This window comes from Strix aluco, chromosome 4 (assembly GCF_031877795.1).
Source record: "Strix aluco isolate bStrAlu1 chromosome 4, bStrAlu1.hap1, whole genome shotgun sequence".
Taxonomy (NCBI): Eukaryota; Metazoa; Chordata; class Aves; order Strigiformes; family Strigidae; genus Strix; species Strix aluco.
In genome coordinates, this window is record NC_133934.1 from 1,589,651 (window position 1) to 1,612,149 (window position 22,499).

Here is a 22,499-nt window from a genome sequence, read left to right on the forward strand (position 1 = left end):
TTAAAGACCGTGGCCCTGACAACTCCACAGCTCGGGTCTTTGTTTAATCAGTCCCAAGCACTTCGCGAGCCGGGCTGAGATAAACAGTTTACTGCTCACTGTTAAGCAACCGGCTGCATATTCTTTGATTAACTTTTACCAACAATTTAAAATTCCTTTTTAAATGCTGAGCGCCTTCATACGAAATCCCCTGCTATATGCAATACTGTAAACCACACTCTGATGTCGGGGTTTTTTTAACACTGCCTTTTCATATAACATTGAAAAGGCATCTCTCTCCCTGACGAGACTTAATTATGACTCAAAGCACAAGTGGAAACTCCCACACTTTGGTTTAACCTCTCGTTAGCCTAATTGCAACTGAAGCAAACCCCACTGCGAAAGAGAGGGAGCAGCAAGGTAATCGCAACCAAAACCAGTCACAGGTGAGAGGGTCCAACTCTCACCCTCCCTGTCCCAGAATGACTCAGGTGCACAAACCCATGTAGGACCAAGCCTCAGCTTTAAGTACTCTCTCAGGCACTGAGGACTAGTAATTATTTTCTAAGCGAGGGTTTGTTTCAACACGCTCTCTGACAATCAGGGCATGACGGAGGCAATAGGGTTTTTTTCGCCGAAACTATTAAAAAGGAAAAATCCAGACAAAAGGCTTGCTTTCCCAGAGACCAGCATCAGGAGAAAAGGAGATGTAGATGGAGAAGGGAGGGAAGGAGTAAAGGGACAGTCTCAGGCTCTGACTTAAGGACACGCTCTGCCTTGCTCTTGCTTGGGCTCAGGGCTTGCACTGAAGATAACCAGAGCGAAGCACTAGAGCTTGCAGCAAGCAGCCAACACAGCACCAAGGAAATGTCCTCCTCCATCTGAAATCACTCAAGGAGGTCTCCAGCCCCCAGCACCATCACCCCCAATGCAGGAATATTCCCAGCTCAATAACCAAAGCCTGCAGGCAGCTCCAGCAGCAAGTGACGGCACGTCAACCCTCATCTCTCGTTAAACCGACTTGGGCAACTCTCCAGTTGTCCTACACCTCCGACCTTGCCCAAGGAAGTTGCAACTATCACACCTATGGCAATTTAGTGTAAAAAGCAGTCGTGGATTAGATCTCACAAAAGGTTGAAGGCGTGTTGGATGGTGAAGCTTTTCAGGGTTTGATCCGAGGGTAATTCTGGAAAAACAATTAGAGCGTGCTTACGACTGCTGCTTCAACTTGGGAGATACCAGTGCCCGAGGTCTGACACGCTACAGGGCCCTCACACGCTCTCCTAAACCACAGTAAGGCAAATGAAAAGGTTTGCATAAGCCATTTCCCACATTTCTCAATGGTTTGACTCTCATTTTTCATTCCCACTGTCTAGGGGGTACAGGCCATTTAAAGCTACTGGTATACTAAGGAACACGCTGCCTAATATTCCCATTTGACATGTCAAGAACTGCAACAGAGGAAGAGTTGTTCCCTCAGCCAGGATAGCAAACAAGGATTACAGCTCATCGGTGTGCAGGTCTCTGCTCCCCACTGATTTACCTTGACCACACTGACCCTCAAAAAGTTACACAGTGAAAAGAGCGTTAACCTTCGTAGCCTGGCCTCAGACTAAACCCTTATATTCCGTTCTCTGTGGGAGTTCCCAAACTGCTGTTTCACACACTCTCTCTCTGGGCCTTGTCAAGCATTTTGGAGATAAGTTTCCTTTCAAGATTCTGCTTTTGTTTCCATTTATCGGTCTGGTTTGGGTTTTTTCAAGATTCTGAGAAACTGGCAACATTCAAAGCACCTATCTTAGATGGTCCTGATTATCCTGGAACACACAGAGACTCATCTAAATACAAGGATAAAGCCCTAAATGGTGAGTCCTGGGCAAAACTTTTTTTGGCTTTTCCACGAGGCAGCCTGTGAGTCTTTTAAATGAAATCTGGGAAGATCTGCACAGCAGATACCCTTAGGATCTAAGTCGCCGTCCAGATCTGCAGTCAGAAACTATCCTCGACCGTATTCACGATAATCTGAGATAACAGGTTCCACAGCTGGTCCTCAGCTGCATCAAAGCAGTGGGCAGCCTTCCACCAATTCAAGCAAGGGCATGGATCTTCTCTTCCAACCTTCTTCCATGAGACAGAATCTGTACTAATACACTCTCGGCTACAGCTCAAAGTAATGTCATCCAACACATCGGCACCGGTGACTCATCTGTTCCGAGATACACCGAGATACACCCAAAGGCACTTTCACAGAGTCTTACAGGCGCTGAACTCCGTGCCCTGGCGATGCAGGATCACGCCAAGCTGAGATCTGGGTTCAACAGACCGGGAGCGTTAAGGACGGCGAAGGGCCGCAGTGAACAGCGTAACGGGTCACGCTCCACCACTGGCGACCTCAGAACTCGTTTGATGACTGCGTGCTAGAGACGGGCTCCACAACGTTGAGCGTGTCTGGGAAGAACCTGCTGGACTAACGGATGTCTTGAGAACCTTATTATCCTGTTTTCTGTGACAGAGAAATGTTTTTTCCAGTGGTAGGGCTAAAGGTGCTCACCCAAACTGCTGCCCACTCCAGAGCGGGCAGTGGTATAAGGACAACTTCAGAGTTAACCAAGAGTTAAGCAGCAAGGCAGGGCAAGGACGACAGCAGTTAAAGACTGAAGCCTAAAATCTAAAGAAGCCCCTACTATCTAGTTCATATCCCTCGGGGAACACAGACAGCAGCAGTACCTCCACCTTCAGAAGATTTTAAAAATAAATAAAGAAAGAAAGAAAGAAAGAGAAATCCTTCTTGGAACAAAGAATATTTCATTCTGTTTAGGAATAACCCCTATGGTTTTTTTGATGAGAAACCCACAAAGCAAATGCCAAAAGGGCTGAGCCACAAAGACTAGCTTTTCTTGTTAAGAACTAAATGGCTTTTTCAAGAATAATCATCTTCTCCATGATCCATGAGCTTTAGGGTAGCAGCAGAAGAAAGCAGAACATTATTTCGTTATTTCTGGTTTTAATCAGAATTAAATAGCCACTGCTTCTCCAAGCATGTTGACTATAAGGGGTATTTAATCCCCATATGAAAAGTTTCACTGAAAGTGACTTTACAGAAGAGCTTGAATTGCATTTGGCTTCCTTCGTTTCACACAGATTCCTCTGACACTGCGGAATAATATTCTGTTGATAAACAATCTTTTTCTAAGCAGTCGTTCACCAAGGATAAGACTGCTGGGCATGAGGCTTGGGGATTCAGAGAAGAGATTACAGCAGAGAAGAATAAAATTACACATTCATCACAGAGTATTACTCTCTAAAACCCACTCTCCAAACTCAAACCATTTTTTGTGGTCTTTTTTAACATAAAAATGAATTTAGTCAACATATTACATAATTCTTCTCCACCACAGTACGCTCCCATGATTTTTCTCCCCACATTGATAAGTAGTACTTCACTTGCATCACAATTTTTAGCATTGAAACTAGAAAGACTGTAAATACACGTAGATAAATCAAAACTTCATCTCATCTTGCTTCTGTAAATTGACATAACATTCATCCTTTAAAGCACCGGAAGTTATTGCAGAATTAAAATTACGTATTAAAAAAATATATTCATATTCAGAATCTCCAAACTTTCAGAATTCACCACCAGAAAAATCAGGCAAGTCCCTAAATCTGCTATTTACTGGACGTGATCTGCCCTCTAAAGGCCAATGGGGAAACTGCAGAGAACTTTTCAGCCAGAAATAGAGACCTGAAAGTGTTACGCATCGTCTCATTTTCTTTATCTCCCTGTGCTCTCCCCACAACCTACCTACTGTTCAATCACTCAGGAGGATCCCAGGCTCAACTTGACCAATGCCTGCTTGAGCTCAAACAATCCTGGCCTCATTAAACTCAGAGAAAACTCCACCATTGCCCTGATGGAGCCAGGATCTCACTCCTACAGGGTTTTCTTTAGTGCTGACAGATGAGTATCAGGTATAAATAAGATTTAATCAGACACCAGGCTGAATCCCACCTATTTTACAGTTCAATATAATTTTGCAAGTCACTGGCCAGGACAACAGCCCTGATGTTGCAGCACAACCCTACCGGTTTGCTAACAATATACGTAATGTTTGGCCCAGCCATTCAAAAAAATCCTGCAAATAAGCCTTTGACCTCAATACTGCCGAGGTTTCCATCTTAAACAAGAAGTCAGCCGCAGCTGGAAGACGGGAGGCTGCTACAGCTGGCTTTCTACTCCTCGTTTCATAAGAGACAATATACGCAGCCATTCCAATCCCCAGAGCCATCAGCTCTTCCCGACTGACAGGCCTCAGTAACATCCCTTGTGGCACAATGGTTTTTTGGTTATTTGAAGCCTGTTCCTCTCAATCAAAACGTGCTCGTCCACGACATCCCAACTAAAAAGCAAGAGATGGAAAAGCTCAGCCCTGCCATTCACCAGATCCGAATATGCATCTTTTGTTCCCATTATGTATTATTGCTTCATAAACTCTGCTTATAAATTCAGAAAGCACGATCTCGCATACAGCATTTACACAAATTAAATGCATATTTCATAGAATAATGTTTTAATATTGCACGCTGGGCTGTTACATCGCAATTACTCACTACCAGCACAACACGGAGCAAAAGAAGAGCCGTGGTAGGACCGTGGCTGCCCAGAAGTGATCCCTTGATTCTTGATACAGAAATTTGCCATAACAAAACACATCACTAGCTCAGAAACCTGTAATCTCACTTGTGTGCAATCATGATAACACAGCCAGATTGCTTTTCTAGGGCCAAGAGGGGGGGTTTGGATCTAGACACCTTCAAAGCTGCGTGCTTAGTTCTCCCTCTGAATTCCCTGTGCAAGGATCCTAAATGGGAGCTGAGGTGTTAATACCCTAAATCGACATTAACAGCATTTCCAAGCGTTACGCACTTTCCAAACAGGTTGTTTTCATTAGGGTACCTTAATAAGGATTAGAATAATCCACTATTCCGGATTGAAATTTTTGGCCAAAGTACCTGCCAAAGACGTGATGCGTGACATGAGCCCATCTTGCCTGCAGACACAGCGTTGGAAAAGGATTTTCTGCTGAATTTCAGCTGAATTCACTGAAGTCATCATCGGGGTTTATAAATCAGTGGTACTCTTTGGTGACAAACTTCCTTCAGAGCAACATGTGGTACACAAGAGAGAAGCCCAACCTGGAGGCATTTTTTTTCAAAGCTCTAATTCTGCTTCTCCCCCCTCAAATACATTTTTTTAAGAATATTCAAGAAGAAAAAGAAAACGCCCAGTTTCCAGGGCGTCATTTCTTATCCTCATAAAGCACTTTACGATGGTTTAAAGACTGAAATTTCAAACCATTTCACCATTGCCCCACCATGGAATAGCAAAAAAATGACAATGAGAAAAAAGAAGAGTGGGAGGGACGCACACATTTAAATTATCTGGAATAGGAAACTATCATCTCTGCACAAACAAGCTTTAATCCTTCAAACACCAAGCGACTCGCATAAGCTTTTCTGCACTTTAATCCCTCTTCGACCATCAGAGTGAACTAATCCATTTAATTTAATCACGCTTGCCTAACAACCTGTTTTCAAGAAAAAATTAAGGCAAAGGATATCTAATGTAACACGCGCTGCTGGTAATAACGACACATTTAGGTAGAGGTTTCATCCAAAGACATCAAGGGGTCCCCCAGTAGGAACACGCTGTCGCTATTTTATGGATGTCATAAAGAAATCCTTGCTCCAAAAAAATGTAAAAAAAAAAATAAATATCAAAGTCACAAAGATCCCATTGACAGGGACAGGATTTGCAGGACTGAAATGGGGAGGAGTTTTTCCAGGGTGTCAGGATTAGCAGAGCAAGAGCCGGCACTGCAACCTCCCAGCTCACCAGCCCTTCTTCTGGCCACCAGGTACCATCCTTCCCACACTGCCAGGCCCTGCTTGCCTACATTTAAAACTCGCAGACTTCAAAATTACAATCACATTTTTAAAAGACCAGAATAAACAGCAGCTTGTACAAAAAAAGGGCAATTAGAAAGTTACCATTCCTCCAACTTCTCGTTAGTAAAAGTTTTATAACCCTCCAACATGTGGCACTCCGGCATAAAACCTGGCAGAAGGAAAAATGCCCTTGTCTACCTTTCATAAATATAGCAACATTTCAGCATTGGCAAAGATGGCCTGGTTCCTATTACTAGCTTTTTTCCATTTTAAATTTACTAGTTAATTTTATAGAAACAAATAAAGGGACCTGCATATTATAAATCTATTAAGGATAAAAAACATAACTCTGAAAAAAAAACACAAGAAAAATCTCACACCTTCCCTCCAGCCCTTTCCAATTTTAATTTATACACCTTTTAAAAGAAAAAAGTGCCTCTCAATTGAGCTGGGAGGTCTTCCCTTAGTCCCCAGCAACTGGCACACGTGTGGCATCATTGTTCATACCTCAGCAACAAGCAGTTTAATTGACCCATCCCTCTTTTGCAGGTAATAACTCCACCTGCTACTGATAAATAGGGGAAAAAAAGTTATTTTTTTAAAGTATATTTTCATCTAACCCCAACAAGAGGTTGGTAAGGGAAGCTGAAGGACAGAATTCAATAGGGTTTCAACTGTTACACCTCCATCTGGAGTTAATGAGGTTGCACCTGCTTTTCACAAGGTGTGAACGTGACCCCCCAAAGTGCTCAAGGGAGGCACTGGCACTGCCTTGAACCAACCAGCAGCAGGGAGATATCTCCATGAGGGATAAGGTCAGGAAACAAAGCATCACTTTGTACCACGAGGAACGCATTAGATCAAGAAAAAAGTCATTAGAAGTCAACACAACCAACTGTTATTGTTTTCCTCCAGCATCACTGAAATTTTATGCAAGTGAAAACCCAACTGAGTTTGGTGACCAGTAGCTACAACAGCGACAGGGACGTGTCTGGACAACACGTGGTGGAGCAGCCGGTGAAGTAGTTTTGGCTGTGCTTCAGCTCACGGGCAACTTGGCCAACGCTCTCCTTTGGGGACTCCCCGGCCTCGGCCTGGGAAGTCTTCCTCACCACAGGACCACTCTGGCCGGCACATGGGACTGAGTAACTCCACGGGCCTGGTCGGGGTGGGAGAGGATGACGACACGGCCATGGGATATTTATAGAACACCTTCAGCAACAGTTTGCATGGGGCAGAAGTGTGTCATCAATCCTAGCACGGATCAAACAGGAAAAAGGAAAGAAAAAAGAAAAAAAAATAGCATTGCCAGCACATGTTTCTCTTTCAAAACGCTCCCTGGACCATGAGTTTTCAGTGTGGCTCTAAGTAATGTCTAAGCCTACAACTGATTTCCAGCTCATCAGATTTGCCTTTTCTTGCGACTTTTTCTTTCCTGATCCAGGATTTACATTTATTTTGACAAGGCAGGATAGGCTTACGCATTCATGTGCTAATATCTGAGCGATGGCCACATCTTCCAAAAGCAGTAACCGACCACTCAGCCACTGCTCAGAGCATTGCACAAAGGGAAGCGAAGAACCTGAGCTTGACTGAATTTCTAAGTCATGTTTAGTCTTCTAAATTTCATTTCTTATTGGAAGAGGAGAAAGCTTTTCTTAGCTTCTGGGTATTGTTACAGAGATATTTGTTCCCTTGAAAGAAGGCAGGCTGTCACGTTCATCTCAGAACCACAAAACTGGAATTTTTTTAGGCAATCGGGGGACAATTGAACAAGAAAAACGACAGAAGACAGAACTAACTGCAGGCAAACACACCCCCCCCCCCCCCCCCCCCAAAAAAAAGAAACCTTTCTGCCTTGGTCCTCACCCATGTGCAGCAGTGTTGGACATGAGCACGTTGCTCAGAGCTCCCGGGGCAGATGCAAGGAAGATTCACACCTAAAAACACCTTTATTTTTCCCTTAGCACAGTGACTGATTCTGTGATTCTGTGACTGGTAGAGCCCACGTCAGATCAGCCCCAAAGATCTGCTGGTGTAAATAACCAGGTAATCTTCAAGGACCTGGAACCTCCAAATAAATTCCAAACTGCCTTTTTTTCCCCTTTTCCAAGTAAAGTGGAAAGGGGAAATCCTCCCGTCTCCCAAGCTCTTAACAGTGTTGTTCTTAAAATGTTTTGGAGATACTTCAGTAGAAATCACTGAAGAAATATTAAATAGAATTTCATCCTAAAGCCTTGCAGGTTGTTTAGGGGCCAGATCCACGGCTGCATTCAAGCCTCATTCTTTGTTTGACAAGTAACTTCTTATTTAAGGTGATGGGCATGTGGGTGCTTCAGAAATACAGGGGAAACCTCAACAGCTTTGCCAGTCTTGACCTACAGAGTTTATACATACCTCCACCCTACATGTTTAAACTACTTTGTGAGCTAAATCACAGATTCTCTGCAGTCACAGGAGAACATTAAGTAAATTTGGCTGTCCTTCTATGATGCATCACTACCAACCATCAAGCTTAAGAGCTACCACAGCTTGATTTTAAGCTCCCAAAGTAGGCTTACAAGTCTGACACTAATGAAAAAAAGTGTGTCTGAGCACAGTTGCAATGCGAGACACTGAAAAACAGCAAAAATATGCTACTAATTTCTTGCTTAGTATAAGCACACTCCAAAGATTTGTGTTGACTTTGTAGAGCTACTGCAATTAGTTATAAATGATTAAGTGAAAGACTCCGACTCTGTCCAAGTCACAGAGGATACAGACACTGACTTCAGTTACTGCCCCGCTAATTGAAGTACTGCTCAACCCAAAGTTAACTTCGCGTGCAGCTAGTAAAACGTCTGATTCTTTTCCTTTTTCCAGCAATGTTGTAAAGAACACATTATAAAAGTTAGCATCATGCTACAGAAACATGTCCAGAAAGACTGGGGTGATTTCTCTACCGATTTGTTTCTCCTTAACTTGAAACATACACCTTGGGTAGCCTTTCGCATACGCTTATTTAAGAAGAAAGCGTGTTATATATGAAATATGAACTTTCCAAGTTCACCTTGGAAACCAGGCTCGGGTTCTCATTTTACCTCCAGGAAAGAAAGAGCAGGACTGGTAAAGAGATGGTCTATTTAAACGTTGGGAGAGTGGAGGAAGATGAAGGAAAGAGTAACTCATGTAATTCTGTAGAAGACTTCAAGCACTTCATGATGTTTCAGGGCTCAAAACCCAAGTGTCTTATTCACAGGATCCACACTGGCAATGAGCAGGTTACATCTACCAGAGTTCAGAGACCAGTTCTTACCCTGTAACATCCCTGGGGTTTCAAGAGGTGACTTCTGGACCCTCCTTTCTCATATTCTGTGCCACCTGCTGGCACAGCGAGTAAAACACGCTCCCGTGGGTGCTGGGGGACTGTGACCAACCGTACCAGCCAAAAGGCTTCGCATCCCTGGAGAGACACGTCATCCCAGCTCAAATCCCCACCGGGTACCTGCACGGCAGCGACCTCAATCCTAAAATGCTTCCAACGGAATGGAAAGTTCCTCAAATTAACGACCTGAGTGACACTACTGAGAGCCCTGAATTACTTTCAGGCGTTTTTCTTGACATCGGCTTGATGATTTACTGAACCACAAAACTCCACTACTAAAATGAAAGTACGGTGTTGCGTTACAGAAAAAAGAGTTTGCAGGACAGGAGGTGGCTGTGAATGTATTATAGTGAGCGTTCACTCCAGCAACGGAAAGGGAAGCAGGGATTTACTTTCCCATCAGGGCAAAGGACTAATGCAAAGCAGTAAATCATTAATCCCACAGAGAGACAGACTTGTCTCCCGGATAGATGAAGGACAGATAGATCAGCATTTTTTTATTACAGGTATCCAGGCTTGTATCAGCACTAGCGTGGCCAGCAGGGACAGGGAAGGGATCTTACCCCTGGACTTGGCAGTGGTGAGGCCGCCCCTCGATGAGTGGGTTCAGTTTTGGGCCCCTCACTCCAAAAAGGCCATTGAATGACTCGAGCGTGTCCAGAGAAGGGCAACGGAGCTGGTGCAGGGTCTGGAGCACAGGTGTGATGGGGAGTGGCTGAGGGAACTGGGGGGGTTTAGTCTGGAGAAGAGGAGGCTGAGGGGAGACCTCATGGCCCTCTGCAACTGCCTGAAAGGAGGGTGCAGAGAGGGGGGATGAGTCTCTTGAGCCAAGGAACCAGCGGCAGGCCAAGAGGGAATGGCCTCAAGCTGCACCAGGGCAGGGTCAGACTGGCTCTTAGGAAGGATTTCTTTGCAGAAGGGGTTGTTGGGCGTTGGAATGGGCTGCCCAGGGCAGGGGGGGAGTCCCCATCCCTGGAGGGGTTGAAGAGTCGGGTTGACCCAGCGCTGAGGGATCTGGTGGAGTTGGGAACGGTCAGGGTGAGGTTCATGGTTGGACTGGAGGATCTTCAAGGGCTTTTCCAACCTTGATGATTCTGGGATTCTGTAAAAAGCTTCTGAACCTGCAGATGAGGAAGTCTTAGTCTTTCACAATTCAGGATAAAACTTTATCATGAAACAAGGAAAAAGTAAAAAAATCCAACATCAGCCTTGACTTCTACAAAGTCTGGACTTTTCTAGGCCGTTACCCGCCTAGAGAAGAATGCAAACCATGAACATTTCTTCAGCTGGTGGGGACGAGACGGGGGAAGAGAAGAAACAAGCCTGCCTGCTCCTCTAACTGGATGATATATTTTTGCTATGGCTAAAAATGTGCTAGCCGATACTCAGTAGCACAGGATTTTCCCTCACTCCCTGGTATTATCTTTAGGCATGAGAGAATAAAATCCTCTAACTGTTCCATTTTTACCATTTTGAAGAACACATCGCTTGGCTGCAGGAACCCACACGTCTATTCCCTAGAGACAGGTTCACGTCAGAAGAAGAAAAGCTTTCTCAAAACCTTAACCAAGAAACCTTTACCTAAAACATCTCAAAGAAAAGTTTCTTCTTCCCAATGGTTATTTTAAGTGTTCAAGGCAGTCACCCAAAATTTCTTTGGAGAAGGATTTCACACACTAGATTTCATGGAGAGTTACGCTTTTACAAAGAGTGAGTTTTTTACAATGAGTTTGCAGCTCACTCTTGTTGCAGGAGGATACTCATGGCTGGGCCACGCCCTATTTTGCTCATCCAAGAGAATAAACACCCTGCACGTAGGATGACAGGCCAAAATCCTACATACAGACACCACTAAGAAGTTCCTGCAGCTCCCTGACCTGAAAAATAATACAGGCCAATTAATTTGCAACTGGGAAAGTCCAATAATTAGAAAGAAGATTCCAAAGAAGAAGATTCCAAAGTAGATTCCAAAGAAGAAGATTCTGAAGTAGAAGAAGAAGATTTCAAAGAAGAAACTCAAAGTTTTGGTTGGACTAGATAAAGTTTTTAAAACTCTAACACAATTTCTCTGTTTTGCACACACAAGTTTAAACACTAATGCTTTAATAAGATCAATGAAGGTAATGCAACGCCCAAAACCATGCGACACAGCATCAGCCCACCTAGGAGATGACCCAACCGCTCACCTATGCTGCTGCGTATCCCTGTCCTATCCTGTTAGAGGACCAAAACACAACTGAGCTGAAGATTAAATAATCAGGCTGTGCACGTTACTCAGTCCAAACTTCTTCACGTCCTTCAGCCATTTAGCAGTGCCAGTCTTAGCTGTTCAGTGATCAGTTATGCAAAAATGCTACTCCTGGTACTCAGGGAGGGTAAAAACCACCATCAAACACAACATTCTGCAACGAACTGGACAGATAAAAGGGACTGTGGAAGGACACTGTACCCTCACCGGTCCCAAGGGACATGGAAGGCTGATGTTAAACCTTCTTCCAAGCAGCCACTGGGACTTGCCAGACCCCAGGCAGGATTTCTGTCCCTCGGTCGCAGCTCCCATATCATCCGGCCTGGAGTCGGCAATCACCTCCCGCCAGCCGAAAGCCAAAGTAAAACAAGGTTTTAAAAATAACCTTGAGAGATGCTGCAATGCAACGTGCGAGAAGGAAGTTGGCTGCTCTCCTAATTGGGGGAGGAAATTTCTATTCCAGCGTGCTAAATATGAAACAGAAGGAAAAACGAGAGCCCTCATGCTTATGAGGTGCTACTGTGGGAAGTTATCAATAAACTCTCCTCGAGGGTAACGGCAACAGCCCAATTTAAATCACGTTTCGCTGACCAGAGCTACTGCCTGGTCTAGGACTGAGAACTGTGCTACTTCGAGAGAGAGATGCTGCAAATAAATGGAAATTTTAAGTGGTGCTAAGTGAACCCACACATCACACATCAACAGGCTGGGTCTAGAAGATTGCAGAGAAAGCCAGGAATGGTAGCTGTCACTCAGGAAGACAAATAGACCACCACCCTAAGCACCGCTTTCTGCCCGGACAGAAAAGACAAGGGTCTTCATCAGGAGGGACGGACAAGCCGAGCTGAGGTCTAAGATGCAAGGGCTGAGAATCTGACAGGGGAATATTGTAATAAAAGCTGAAAAAAAAATGGGAAAGACCTAAGCAATGCTGAGTAAAGCAGCTGCTCAACAGGTAGATGAATGCCAGAAGAAAGAGAGCGATGGGAACTCATCCACACCCCCTACGCAACAGCGTTCTCCTTCAGGAGGAAGAGCCAAGCACCATTCATTTACCCCAGGACTACAGAAATCCCAACACAAAGATGGTCAACTTAATATCCAATACTGGAATATCGTGTCCTGGAGAAGATGGCTTTGTGAATATTTGGGAAAAGTACTTATTTACGACGATGTAATGGTCAACGTGGGAAAATTTCAATACTGGTATTTGCCTCAGTGTGGGCAAATGGGGATACAAGTTCAATGGGATATTAGGACTCTAAAGAGCAGCATCCTCTGTTGAAAACAAGCCATGACGGACTTTGGTAAACAAGTTCTGTGGGTCTGGATTAAGAACAGATCTTGAAGCAGGAGGAGGAAGGCAGGGGGGCCGCTATATCTGGTCCCTGACTAAAACCATTCCCATGCCCCAAGCCAACCCTTCATGGGATGACCGATGAAGCAATCCCCTACAATTTGACTCTGCCATAAAGAAAGCCTGTTTTCTCACAATCCTAAAGCCACCATAGCTGGGACCAATATGCTTTCTCAATAGCAATATAAAACTCTTTTCATCCCTTCTTCTCTCCCTCAAGGTGGCAACTGCCATTCAAAATGGCCAGTTCTACCAACTGAAGGATCCAAGGACACAAGTCTTACGATCAACTCTCCAGCTCCCCCACAGAGCCACAGAGAACAAGTGACTATAGATGCTAACCCCAGCTACAGACAAGCTGTGGCTCATGTATTAGCTTTGTAGGTCTTCTGGAAAGAGTTACCAAAGATAAAACAATCTTTCGAGCTTCTGATTTAAAAGGGACTTCTGGGTTATGTCTTGTCTTAAAAGCCAATATAAATTTGCATTTATCCCTCGAGGCTCTTAGTACCAAAGGGTTCCCATTGGGCTTTAACAATGCTACTGCCCTTTTTCATGAAACAATGACAAATTCTAGTTCTCTTGATGGATGCTTATCCTCTACAGAAGACAACAGCAAAAATGTGAAATGAATACTGAGCATCACGATGTTCTTATAAAATCGTTTGGTCTCCTTAGCAAAACATGATGAAGGACTCAGCAATAAGTAATGAAGATGCGATAAAAGAGATATCAATCTCAACATAAAAGCCAGCTCAGGTTCCTCCCAAGCCCTTTCAGCAAAGTGGATCTCTGCTCTTCTGTAAGGCTTTCGGCAGAGATTTCATTCCTAGTTTTGTGAAGATTGCTCCCTGTAAAGGCTTTAGAGGAAAAACAATAAAAGGAAAAGGAAAGAAGTTAAGGCACTTCAGAGTCTAAACAGCCACCGAACTATTGCTCACGCAGATTTCAGAAAACCATTCATCTTCCAAATGAACCCACCAAGAACGGCATTTCAGCGGCTCTGACAGAACAGCCATCCTTGTGGGAGGTCTAGTGAAAATTCTCAGTGCCTAGGACTTACAAAGCTGGGAAGAAGATAACACTGCTTAGCAGGATCACCCAAGAAAAGCAACTGCTGTTTTACCAGAGGGCAAAATTCCTTCCACGCATTTATGGCCAGAGGCAGCTTAGCCTGGCTAACGCAATGGGTACAGGTGGCACTTAATACTGAGGATCCTCTACCTAAGTCGGGAGGGAGGAAGACTCCAGGAAGACCACAGAAATTCCCACAGTCCTACTGGCCACCAGCAAGACAGTGTGTTAAATGGTACGGGAAGTTAGGCATCAGGTATTTGAACCGACCCAAGGAATTTCCTATTGTAAAGGGTGTTTGGTCCTCAGCAGAAAAACAAAATAGATTACGCTGGACCCTTGCTCATTCACAGGGTAATAAGTATTTGCTGATAATTACAGACACTTACTAGGTAGATTAAAGCCATCACTCTTAAGCAAGGAGACCTAAACACAAGCTGAAATATGCTGTACCCAGCTGAGGACTCCAACCAAGAATCCCGCTTTGCCATTCATGTCCCTCACGAAACATGAAAACATGTTAACACCAAGTAGAAATTTCACATCCTTATCTGCAAGTATTGCATCTGCTGTGCAATACATCTGAATGACCAAGAGGCCCATGAAAAACAGGCATTTTACATCGCTTTCAAATGAGTCCCACAACAGAAATGACCCTGGAACAGATGAAAAGCAAAATCATTACGTGGATTTATCCCATCAGCACTCATGGCATGGATCGTTCACTAGAAGCATAACAGGCTCTGAGCACCACGGAAACTATTGCAGTAAACTCACTTTCTCCTCCTTCCTTGCTTTTGGATGCAAGAAGCAAGAGAGCTTAATTTTCTATGGTGAAGATGTCGATGAAATTCCAACACTGGGCACCAGTTCCACGAATTCCTTGGGCTTGGGCACACTCCACTTTGCCGAGCCAAAACCCAGAAGCACAGCAACTGCTTGTTTGCTTGCCCAGGATGATTTGAACCATGTGAAACACTCACATGACAGCAGCTTTGCACCCAGAAGCACGACCGCTATTAGCCAGAAGCTTTGCGAAGGTTTTTGGTGTTCATAGATAAGAATAATTAACAAATCCACAAGCTCAGCTGCGATCTCTGACAGACCCCCACCAAGCAAGTCCTCCTACTCAACCTCTACATCTCATGCATCCAGCAAAAGCTGGGCATCCAAAGTCCAACCTGCCTGCCCCAGGTGTTCTGTCAGGGACCCTGGCTCAGACCCTGAGCTGAGCAGATGCAGCACTGACCACTAAAGAAGGTTAAAGCAGAACAAAGATGGGTAAACTCCAAATTTCCTCCTCTCACCCCATTTTTCTGTGCAGCAGGGAGAGGTTCCCCATCACCACAGCTTTCTCTCAATGCCCGATTCTTTCTAGAAAGGAGTATTTTCATCAGACACTTGGCATTTTACAGAATTAGTGCCAGAATATCTTATAATACTCTTCAACCTCCAGCTTGCAATAAAAAAATTTAACCCTAAATATTTTACAAAGACATCTTTACTTGTTTTGTATAAAGCAGATACAACTTTTGACGCAAAACTTGGGTTTGTTGGTCTTTAGCTGCGGTGGTTTGGTTTTTATGACAGCAAATAAATCTTGTACCAGGTAAGAAGGAAACAATAAAACTCTGAATAAGGTCTAAAAATGACAATACCAGACAGTGATGGAGGGTGGAAACCGTGCCTTAGCGCCTAGAAACCAGGCATTTTTGTGCCTTGCAGCTACTCTGCAGAGTTTTCAACATCTCTGTCTATATGCACACAGTTCTCAATTTATATAAAACAAATGTATAAACACGCTGGAAGAGTTTTTGAGAAGAGTTGGTAACAAAAAAAAGAAGTTCCCGCAATACGCCAAATGGCAGAAATCATCGGACACTGCTGCAGAAGTATTCGTACATTCAAACATACAGTAGGTTTTAATTATATTGCAATAAAGTGCTATATACATGGGCATTTTTTCTGATTTACTAGATCACTTCTTTAAATTATAAGCCAAGCTGTGTTTTTAAGAAAAACACTTTTTTAAAAAATAATTAAAAATAGAAACAGCACTTCAGCAAACATTTGGAAAATTTTCGGAGTCGATTGTTTATTGGGACTCCAACTGATTTTAATGAAAAATATGGTTATAATTTTAAAAAACAGCACTTTTATGTTTTGCATAAGGAAAGTCCCTACAATGCAACCTCCAGGGCACTTTTTAAAGAAAAAAAAAATCGCAAATGGTCGCAGGGCTCTCTGGCCAAAAGCCCTCGTTGAAAACCAAAAGATGTGGGTTGCAAACTATTTCAAGTATCCACAACAAGTGAAACTGGATGTAGAAAAGTATGTTCTCAACATTTACTTCTGTTTATGGTGAAACTGGAACCAGATGACCCCTAACAACATATTGTGTGAACGGGTAATTAACCAGCTGCAGATGGAGCCCAACTGCTGATCATTTACATTCACGGCGCTGATCATTTCCATCCAGCTCAGGGAAGAGGTCAGCTGGGGGGTAATCAGGGATGGTCCCTCCCAGAAGAGCCTCCAAAAATGCATCCCCAATGCGGCAAGCTTGATCCAGCCAGAGTTATCTCTGTCTTATCAGAGTTATCAGCTCTGGAGAGATGCTGGCTCGGCCAGACATCTCACCAGCTCCCAGTGCAAGGATGTCCCCGTGGGGCTGTGCTGGTGGGAGGGAGGTTTAGGTCTTTCCGCCATGGGTGGGTGTTGCCTGTTGGTTCTCCCATAGGCAGAACGTAGAAGGGCAATGAAGCTGGTGCAGGGTCTGGAGCACAGGTCTGATGGGGAGGGGCTGAGGGAACTGGGGGGTTTAGTCTGGAGAAGAGGAGGCTGAGGGGAGACCTCATGGCCCTCTCCAACTGCCTGAAAGGAGGGTGCAGAGAGGGGGGATGAGTCTCTTGAGCCAAGGAACCAGCGGCAGGCCAAGAGGGAATGGCCTCAAGCTGCGCCAGGGCAGGGTCAGACTGGCTCTTAGGAAGGATTTCTTTGCAGAAGGGGTTGTTGGGCGTTGGAATGGGCTGCCCAGGGCAGGGGGGGGAGTCCCCATCCCTGGAGGGGTTGAAGAGTCGGGTTGACCCAGCGCTGAGGGATCTGGTGGAGTTGAGAACGGTCAGGGTGAGGTTAATGGTTGGGCTGGAGGATCTTCAAGGTCTTTTCCAACCGAGATGATTCTGGGATTCTGGAGGGTCTCCCTGCCCCACCTCTGCCATGCCAGCCCTCTCTTGCTCACTCCACCACAAATGTTCTTCCAGCCCCATTTGGTTTCGTGTTGCTGTGAAGATCTCCAAGTGACCCTAACTGGACTTGGACCAGCCTGCACTTATGTTGCCTTGATCTTCCACAATAACTTGGGCTTTCCTCTGCTCTTCCAGTTCATTCATGCAGAATTTCCACCTTCCCACTACAGGCAGTGCCTCCTCCACCGGCTTTGCAGAGCACACACACGAGGCAACGCTGTTTTCTCCTGTCTCACCTGGAAGCTCCTCCACATCGCTCTGATGTGGACAACAGCACCTCGGAAGCCAGTGTGAAGGCAGAATTTATCTTTTAAAGTCACTCCCAAGCTAACAGGGCACTAACCTCTGGGATATAACACACCACATGGTAAATTCAGCAGGAGCTGAGGTTTTTCAGACACCAAAGGGCTGGAGATGATGCGTCTTCTCTGCAGCACTGTCTGCTAAATGCCAATAAATCCCCAAATCTGCATCCCCTGTGCTAGTGCCCATTTGGAAAGAGTTTTTAACCAGCAGCCATGTTTTATCCCACTTTTTTCACAGCTAAAATGCAAGTCACGCTTTTAAATGCACCCAAAAATCATTTAAATTAGGAATAAAACAACACCACCAATAGTACACATATACACATATGTATACATACACACATATACATACAGACACACTTTTAAAAAGGGCCAGTTTCATCAAGCTGAAAACAATTATGAGCCAAATCAGTTGGGAAAAAGAACATAATCAGAAAAATATGAAGACTAATTGAAAATTGTTTAAGAACATTTTAACTAGATGCTCCAAAAGCCACAATCCCACAACTGAAAAAGGCAGCCATGCTAGTTAAAAGGCAACCTGGCTCAGACGGAAGTTAAGGAGGCTATAAAAAAAAAAGAAAAAAGAGAAAAAGGGAACATGACAAATGAAATAAAGAGAAAAGCTCAAGCTGACAGAAATCTGGTGTTAGGATGTACAGATAGCTGATATGGGAAGCAAGAGGACACATGAAGAAATTAATGGCTGGTCGAGTTAAGACTATCAGCGATTTCTTTTTTTAAGCATGTTAAGGGTAAAACAGCCCAATGGATTGTCCCTCTAGCAAAAGGAAGAGGTTTATTGGGGTTTTTTTTTCCCCCTGTGGAAATGCAGAACTGGAAAAAAATTGTTCAATAGTATCTTATTCCGCACTGCTAATGGAGGTCATGACATCACTGACATGCAAAACACTCGCCCTCTTGCATTGGTGCGCAATGAAATGGCAGGTGGGATAACGAGCCATTTTTAGTTCAGTAGACAGTACAGTTTAGATGTACAAGCATGGAAATATTGCCATGACTTCTCCTAATATACTGGATTTAGTTGTGGTGTCCAAATTCAAGAAGGTTGGTGAAAAACTGCTCTGATTTCATACCCCAGCAGATGACGGGACTGGAAATTTTTGAGTTTTTCCATTGGGAAGCAGAACTTGACTGATTTCTTCCACCGCAGCGGAGGTTAGTGAACCGTAAGTGCTCAGCCAGAGAACTCAGGTTTGCAGTTTAGTGCCACAAAATCAATCCGAGAATTTCAAAGAAAGCCAAAGGTAGATGAGAAATTAGGTCCATGTTATTATCAATAAGAGTGATCAAGCGAATAGACACACCAAGTGCAAAGTACCTTAATATTTGGAGAGAGGAGAAGACTGAAGAATATCTTGGCAATTATTTTCCACTGATTGTATCTGCAATCCTTTAGGAAATGAAGGGAACAAACATTAAAAAAAGAGGAAACAACAACAAAGCAGAGAAGACAGAGAGCAGACAGGCAAGAAAAATTCAAGAAGAGTGGAAGTAAACAGCACAGAAACCTGCCAATGACACTAAATTAAGGTAAAAAAAGTTCAACTGGCACTGCAGAAATGCCAGATTTTTAAAGCCTATGGGATGAGAAAATCAACAAGCGTTGCACCTTGAGTTGTTTCACTACCTTTAATAAATACATCTGGAGACGACTAACACCCACTGTGCACTGTCTGGGTTTGGTCTGTTGACCTTTCAGATTTTGTGAATGTTTAAATGTAAATGGCAATCCTCTTGCTTAAAATGAACTTTTCCTATAGAAAAACTGTTGTCCTTTAAGCTGCCCAAACACCTCGGTCTGGACTGAGAACAAGCAGACAACCCTTAAGCCTGGAAATGGTTGGTTTGAGGGGAAAAATAAGCACATATATATAGTAACAAAGAGTGAAAATTCAGAGAGGGGCACCAAGACCGTGTCTCATCCTTAATGGTACCATCTGGTACCAGGCAATGGTAATAGTTCAACAAGAATAAATATAAACGAGAGACAACCAAAAAAATACTTTCCTAGTAAGCTGAACTGTGGTGTGTACAATGCTGCCCTCTCCCCCCAAGGTCAGTCCTCCTCGGTGAGTCAGAACTTGATTCATTTTCCCGTAACACAGCAAGTTTAACAATCCAAGAATTTTCAAGTTTCATCAAAATCCATAAACACATTTTATTCTATCCAGAAGAACATTGAACTTGGCGGGACAGAGTACCACAGCAGTGGCCCCAAGTCAAGAAAAATCCTCTTTTGAAGAGTCAAAACATCTCCCAGGAGTTAAATGAAATAGGTCTGGAAAATGGGCATCTACTCTAAATACAAATATTCTCATTTGTCATAAACAAAATAGCCATAAAAAGCTCGTAATTATTCCACATTTACATTAACAGCATGTTAAAAACACGTCATCCTATTAGGTGGGTGAAGTTATCCGGATCGGACAAATTGGCAAACTGAGGCACACGTGGATTAATAACTTGCCCAAGGCCACACAACGAGCAGTATCAGAGTCAAAATCAGAACACCAAAATCCTTGGCTGCCGGAGCGGTGCTCAACTTATTTTTTCTTTAAACTCTTCTTTTTTTTTTTTTTTTTAATTTGGTCTTCGCCACAAGAAGAAAAACATGAAGTACGAATCTATTATTCCTATAGGCATAAAGTTTTAAGAGATCACAGTGGTCAGGTAGTCTGACATCTTGAACAACACAGACAAGAAGTCGTCCGCTAATTAATACCTACTTCAAGGTCAGTAGTTGTGGTTGAACTGGAACATAAAGCTTTTAGAAAAAACAAGTCATTCCGATTTTAAAGGTTTTCCAGGGATGATGCAATGTCCACCACAAATCTTGATGGACTGTTCCAGCAGCTCATTACCTCCACTCCCTTGCCTTTACCCAGCTCTGACCTTCACCACTGCATCTTATCAAACCTTTGGCTGCTTATATTATTAAAACAGTAGCTACTATCAGTGTTTTCTAACAGACATCCAGAGAAGCAGAGCTCAAAATCCTCTTCCCTGGTAAATCAAAGCTATTAATTTCCTCAAGCCTTGTATTGTAAATCCTGTTTCCTAACCCTAACCCCAATGAAGACTCACACTGTTGCGTCTTTGTACAACAAAACCATGAATAACTCTAGTAGTATTAAGACAACCTCTGTATAAAACCCTAATGCTCAACAAAAGTGAATATTGCATTGCATGAAGTGATGCTTTGTAGGTGAAATAAAATTAACACTTGCCATGAGGACGTTCAGCAAGGCTCATGACATGGCTCATTAGCAATTTTTGCCTGAACCGTACTATTCTATGTCCTGCGAGGTGCAGCAACTGGGGAGGACAGGTCAAAAGATTAATTAAAAATATTATTTAGAAGGTAACACTCCAAGCAGAGGTGTCCTCCTCTACTTTAATTTGTCAGAGAAAAAGCAGGTCCCTCTTTTCCCCAGTGGATTTTGGCCATAAGGAAGCTCCTTCCTTCAGGACCCCCTAAAGTCCACCTGAATTGATTTCACATGAAAGATTTTTTTTGTTTACTCCATCCTACCCAGATACCCTACATACCCAGAGTGTCTCCAAAGGACTTTCCAACTTCCACCCCTTCCTTAGTGTACCTGTAAAACCAGCCCACCATGTCCTTTAGCAGCTCGTATCAACTTATCTGCCACGTTCTTCACAGCTGCTGGGATAACCATGCCTGGCTGAAAACAGATTCACCGATGAAGAGCGATCAGAAGCAAGACATTTAAGAGCTATAAATGACCAGAAAGGCTTAAAATCCACCCCATGTGACAGTAGAAAGACTACTGCTCTGCAGGAGGAAGACTTCTCTGGTTCTTTCTTCACAGAATCACAGAATCATCCAGGTTGGAAAAGACCTTGAAGATGCTCTAGTCTAACCATTAACCTCACACTGACCATTCTCAAGAACATTACAACAAAATGAGCAGCAGATCAGCCATCACAACAAACCATTTAACAAGGGAAAAATGTGCTGAATGTGAACTAAGCAATCCTATACTATTATACAGAAGATGTACCAGTAACAAGCAATGCCAGGCCTAAACCCAACAGAAGGAAACACATGTAAAGATCATCTTCAGCCTCAGGAGATTCCAGCTCAACAGGACTATGGGAACTGGACAAGTCTGTATCTATCATTCAAGAAAATAACCATAAAATATAATTGCAGCCAATCAATAACCCTTGAAAAAGGCGCTCACGGTTTTCACACAGCTCAAGATCTGGTGGGAAGAATGCAAACCAGGTGAATAAGAAATCAACTTTTATTTTCCCTGCTCACTTGCCTTCTTCCCATACCTCCGATTTATGAGACATCCCCAAATCATGCACTCTGCTTCAAGTTAAGCCTGGAAAATTTTTCACAGGCGTGGGCTGAGAACACACTTCACACATCACCAACCCCATGTATATTCGCATGATACAACCAAAACCCCCACCAAAACTAGGCTGCAGCGATGCCTCTGACTCAATTCTGCTACTAATTCCACTGCATGGTTTTCGGGAGCTACCACCCAGCATTCAGCGACCTGACCTGAAGTTCACATTTGGTCAGCACTTCTGATAAACAATACTCTGCAGTTGGTTTTTACTGAGGTTTCCAACTGAACTGTAATTTTCCACATCTTCACAGAAACGAACTCTTGTGTCCTGGATGGCCTTCAAAGTTTTTATTCAATTTTATTTCTACATTCTCTTATATTACACCTCTTCCTAAGATAGGCAAGTGGATTCATTTTCTACCACCATTTTTACTAGTAAGTGGCAGCAAACTTAAAAGTTATCACCTAAAATTAAAAATAAAATAAATTTTAAAAAAGGAAGGGGAAGAAAAAAACCTGTTAGACAAAATTGCAAATTCCTAACTCAATCTAATATTGGTTGTGAGAGCAAAACAGATGTCTAGAAATCAAGCAGACCATAATTTCTAATCACAACAATGCAG

General features: G+C 43.5%; 1 protein-coding gene across 6 annotated transcripts in view; it reads right to left on the minus strand.

Moving 5' to 3' along the window:
• EXOC6B (exocyst complex component 6B) overlaps positions 1 to 22,499 on the minus strand; it is a 353,199-nt gene that overhangs the window by 202,282 nt on the left and 128,418 nt on the right. For 4 of the 6 annotated variants that reach the window (XM_074821745.1, XM_074821744.1, XM_074821742.1 and 1 more), the window contains exon 7: positions 18,867 to 18,938. The exons of the other annotated variants lie outside the window; for them this stretch is intronic. In XM_074821745.1, the coding sequence (XP_074677846.1) occupies positions 18,867 to 18,938 (72 nt within the window). The remainder of the gene's footprint in view (positions 1 to 18,866; positions 18,939 to 22,499) is intronic. 6 annotated transcript variants of the gene reach the window in all.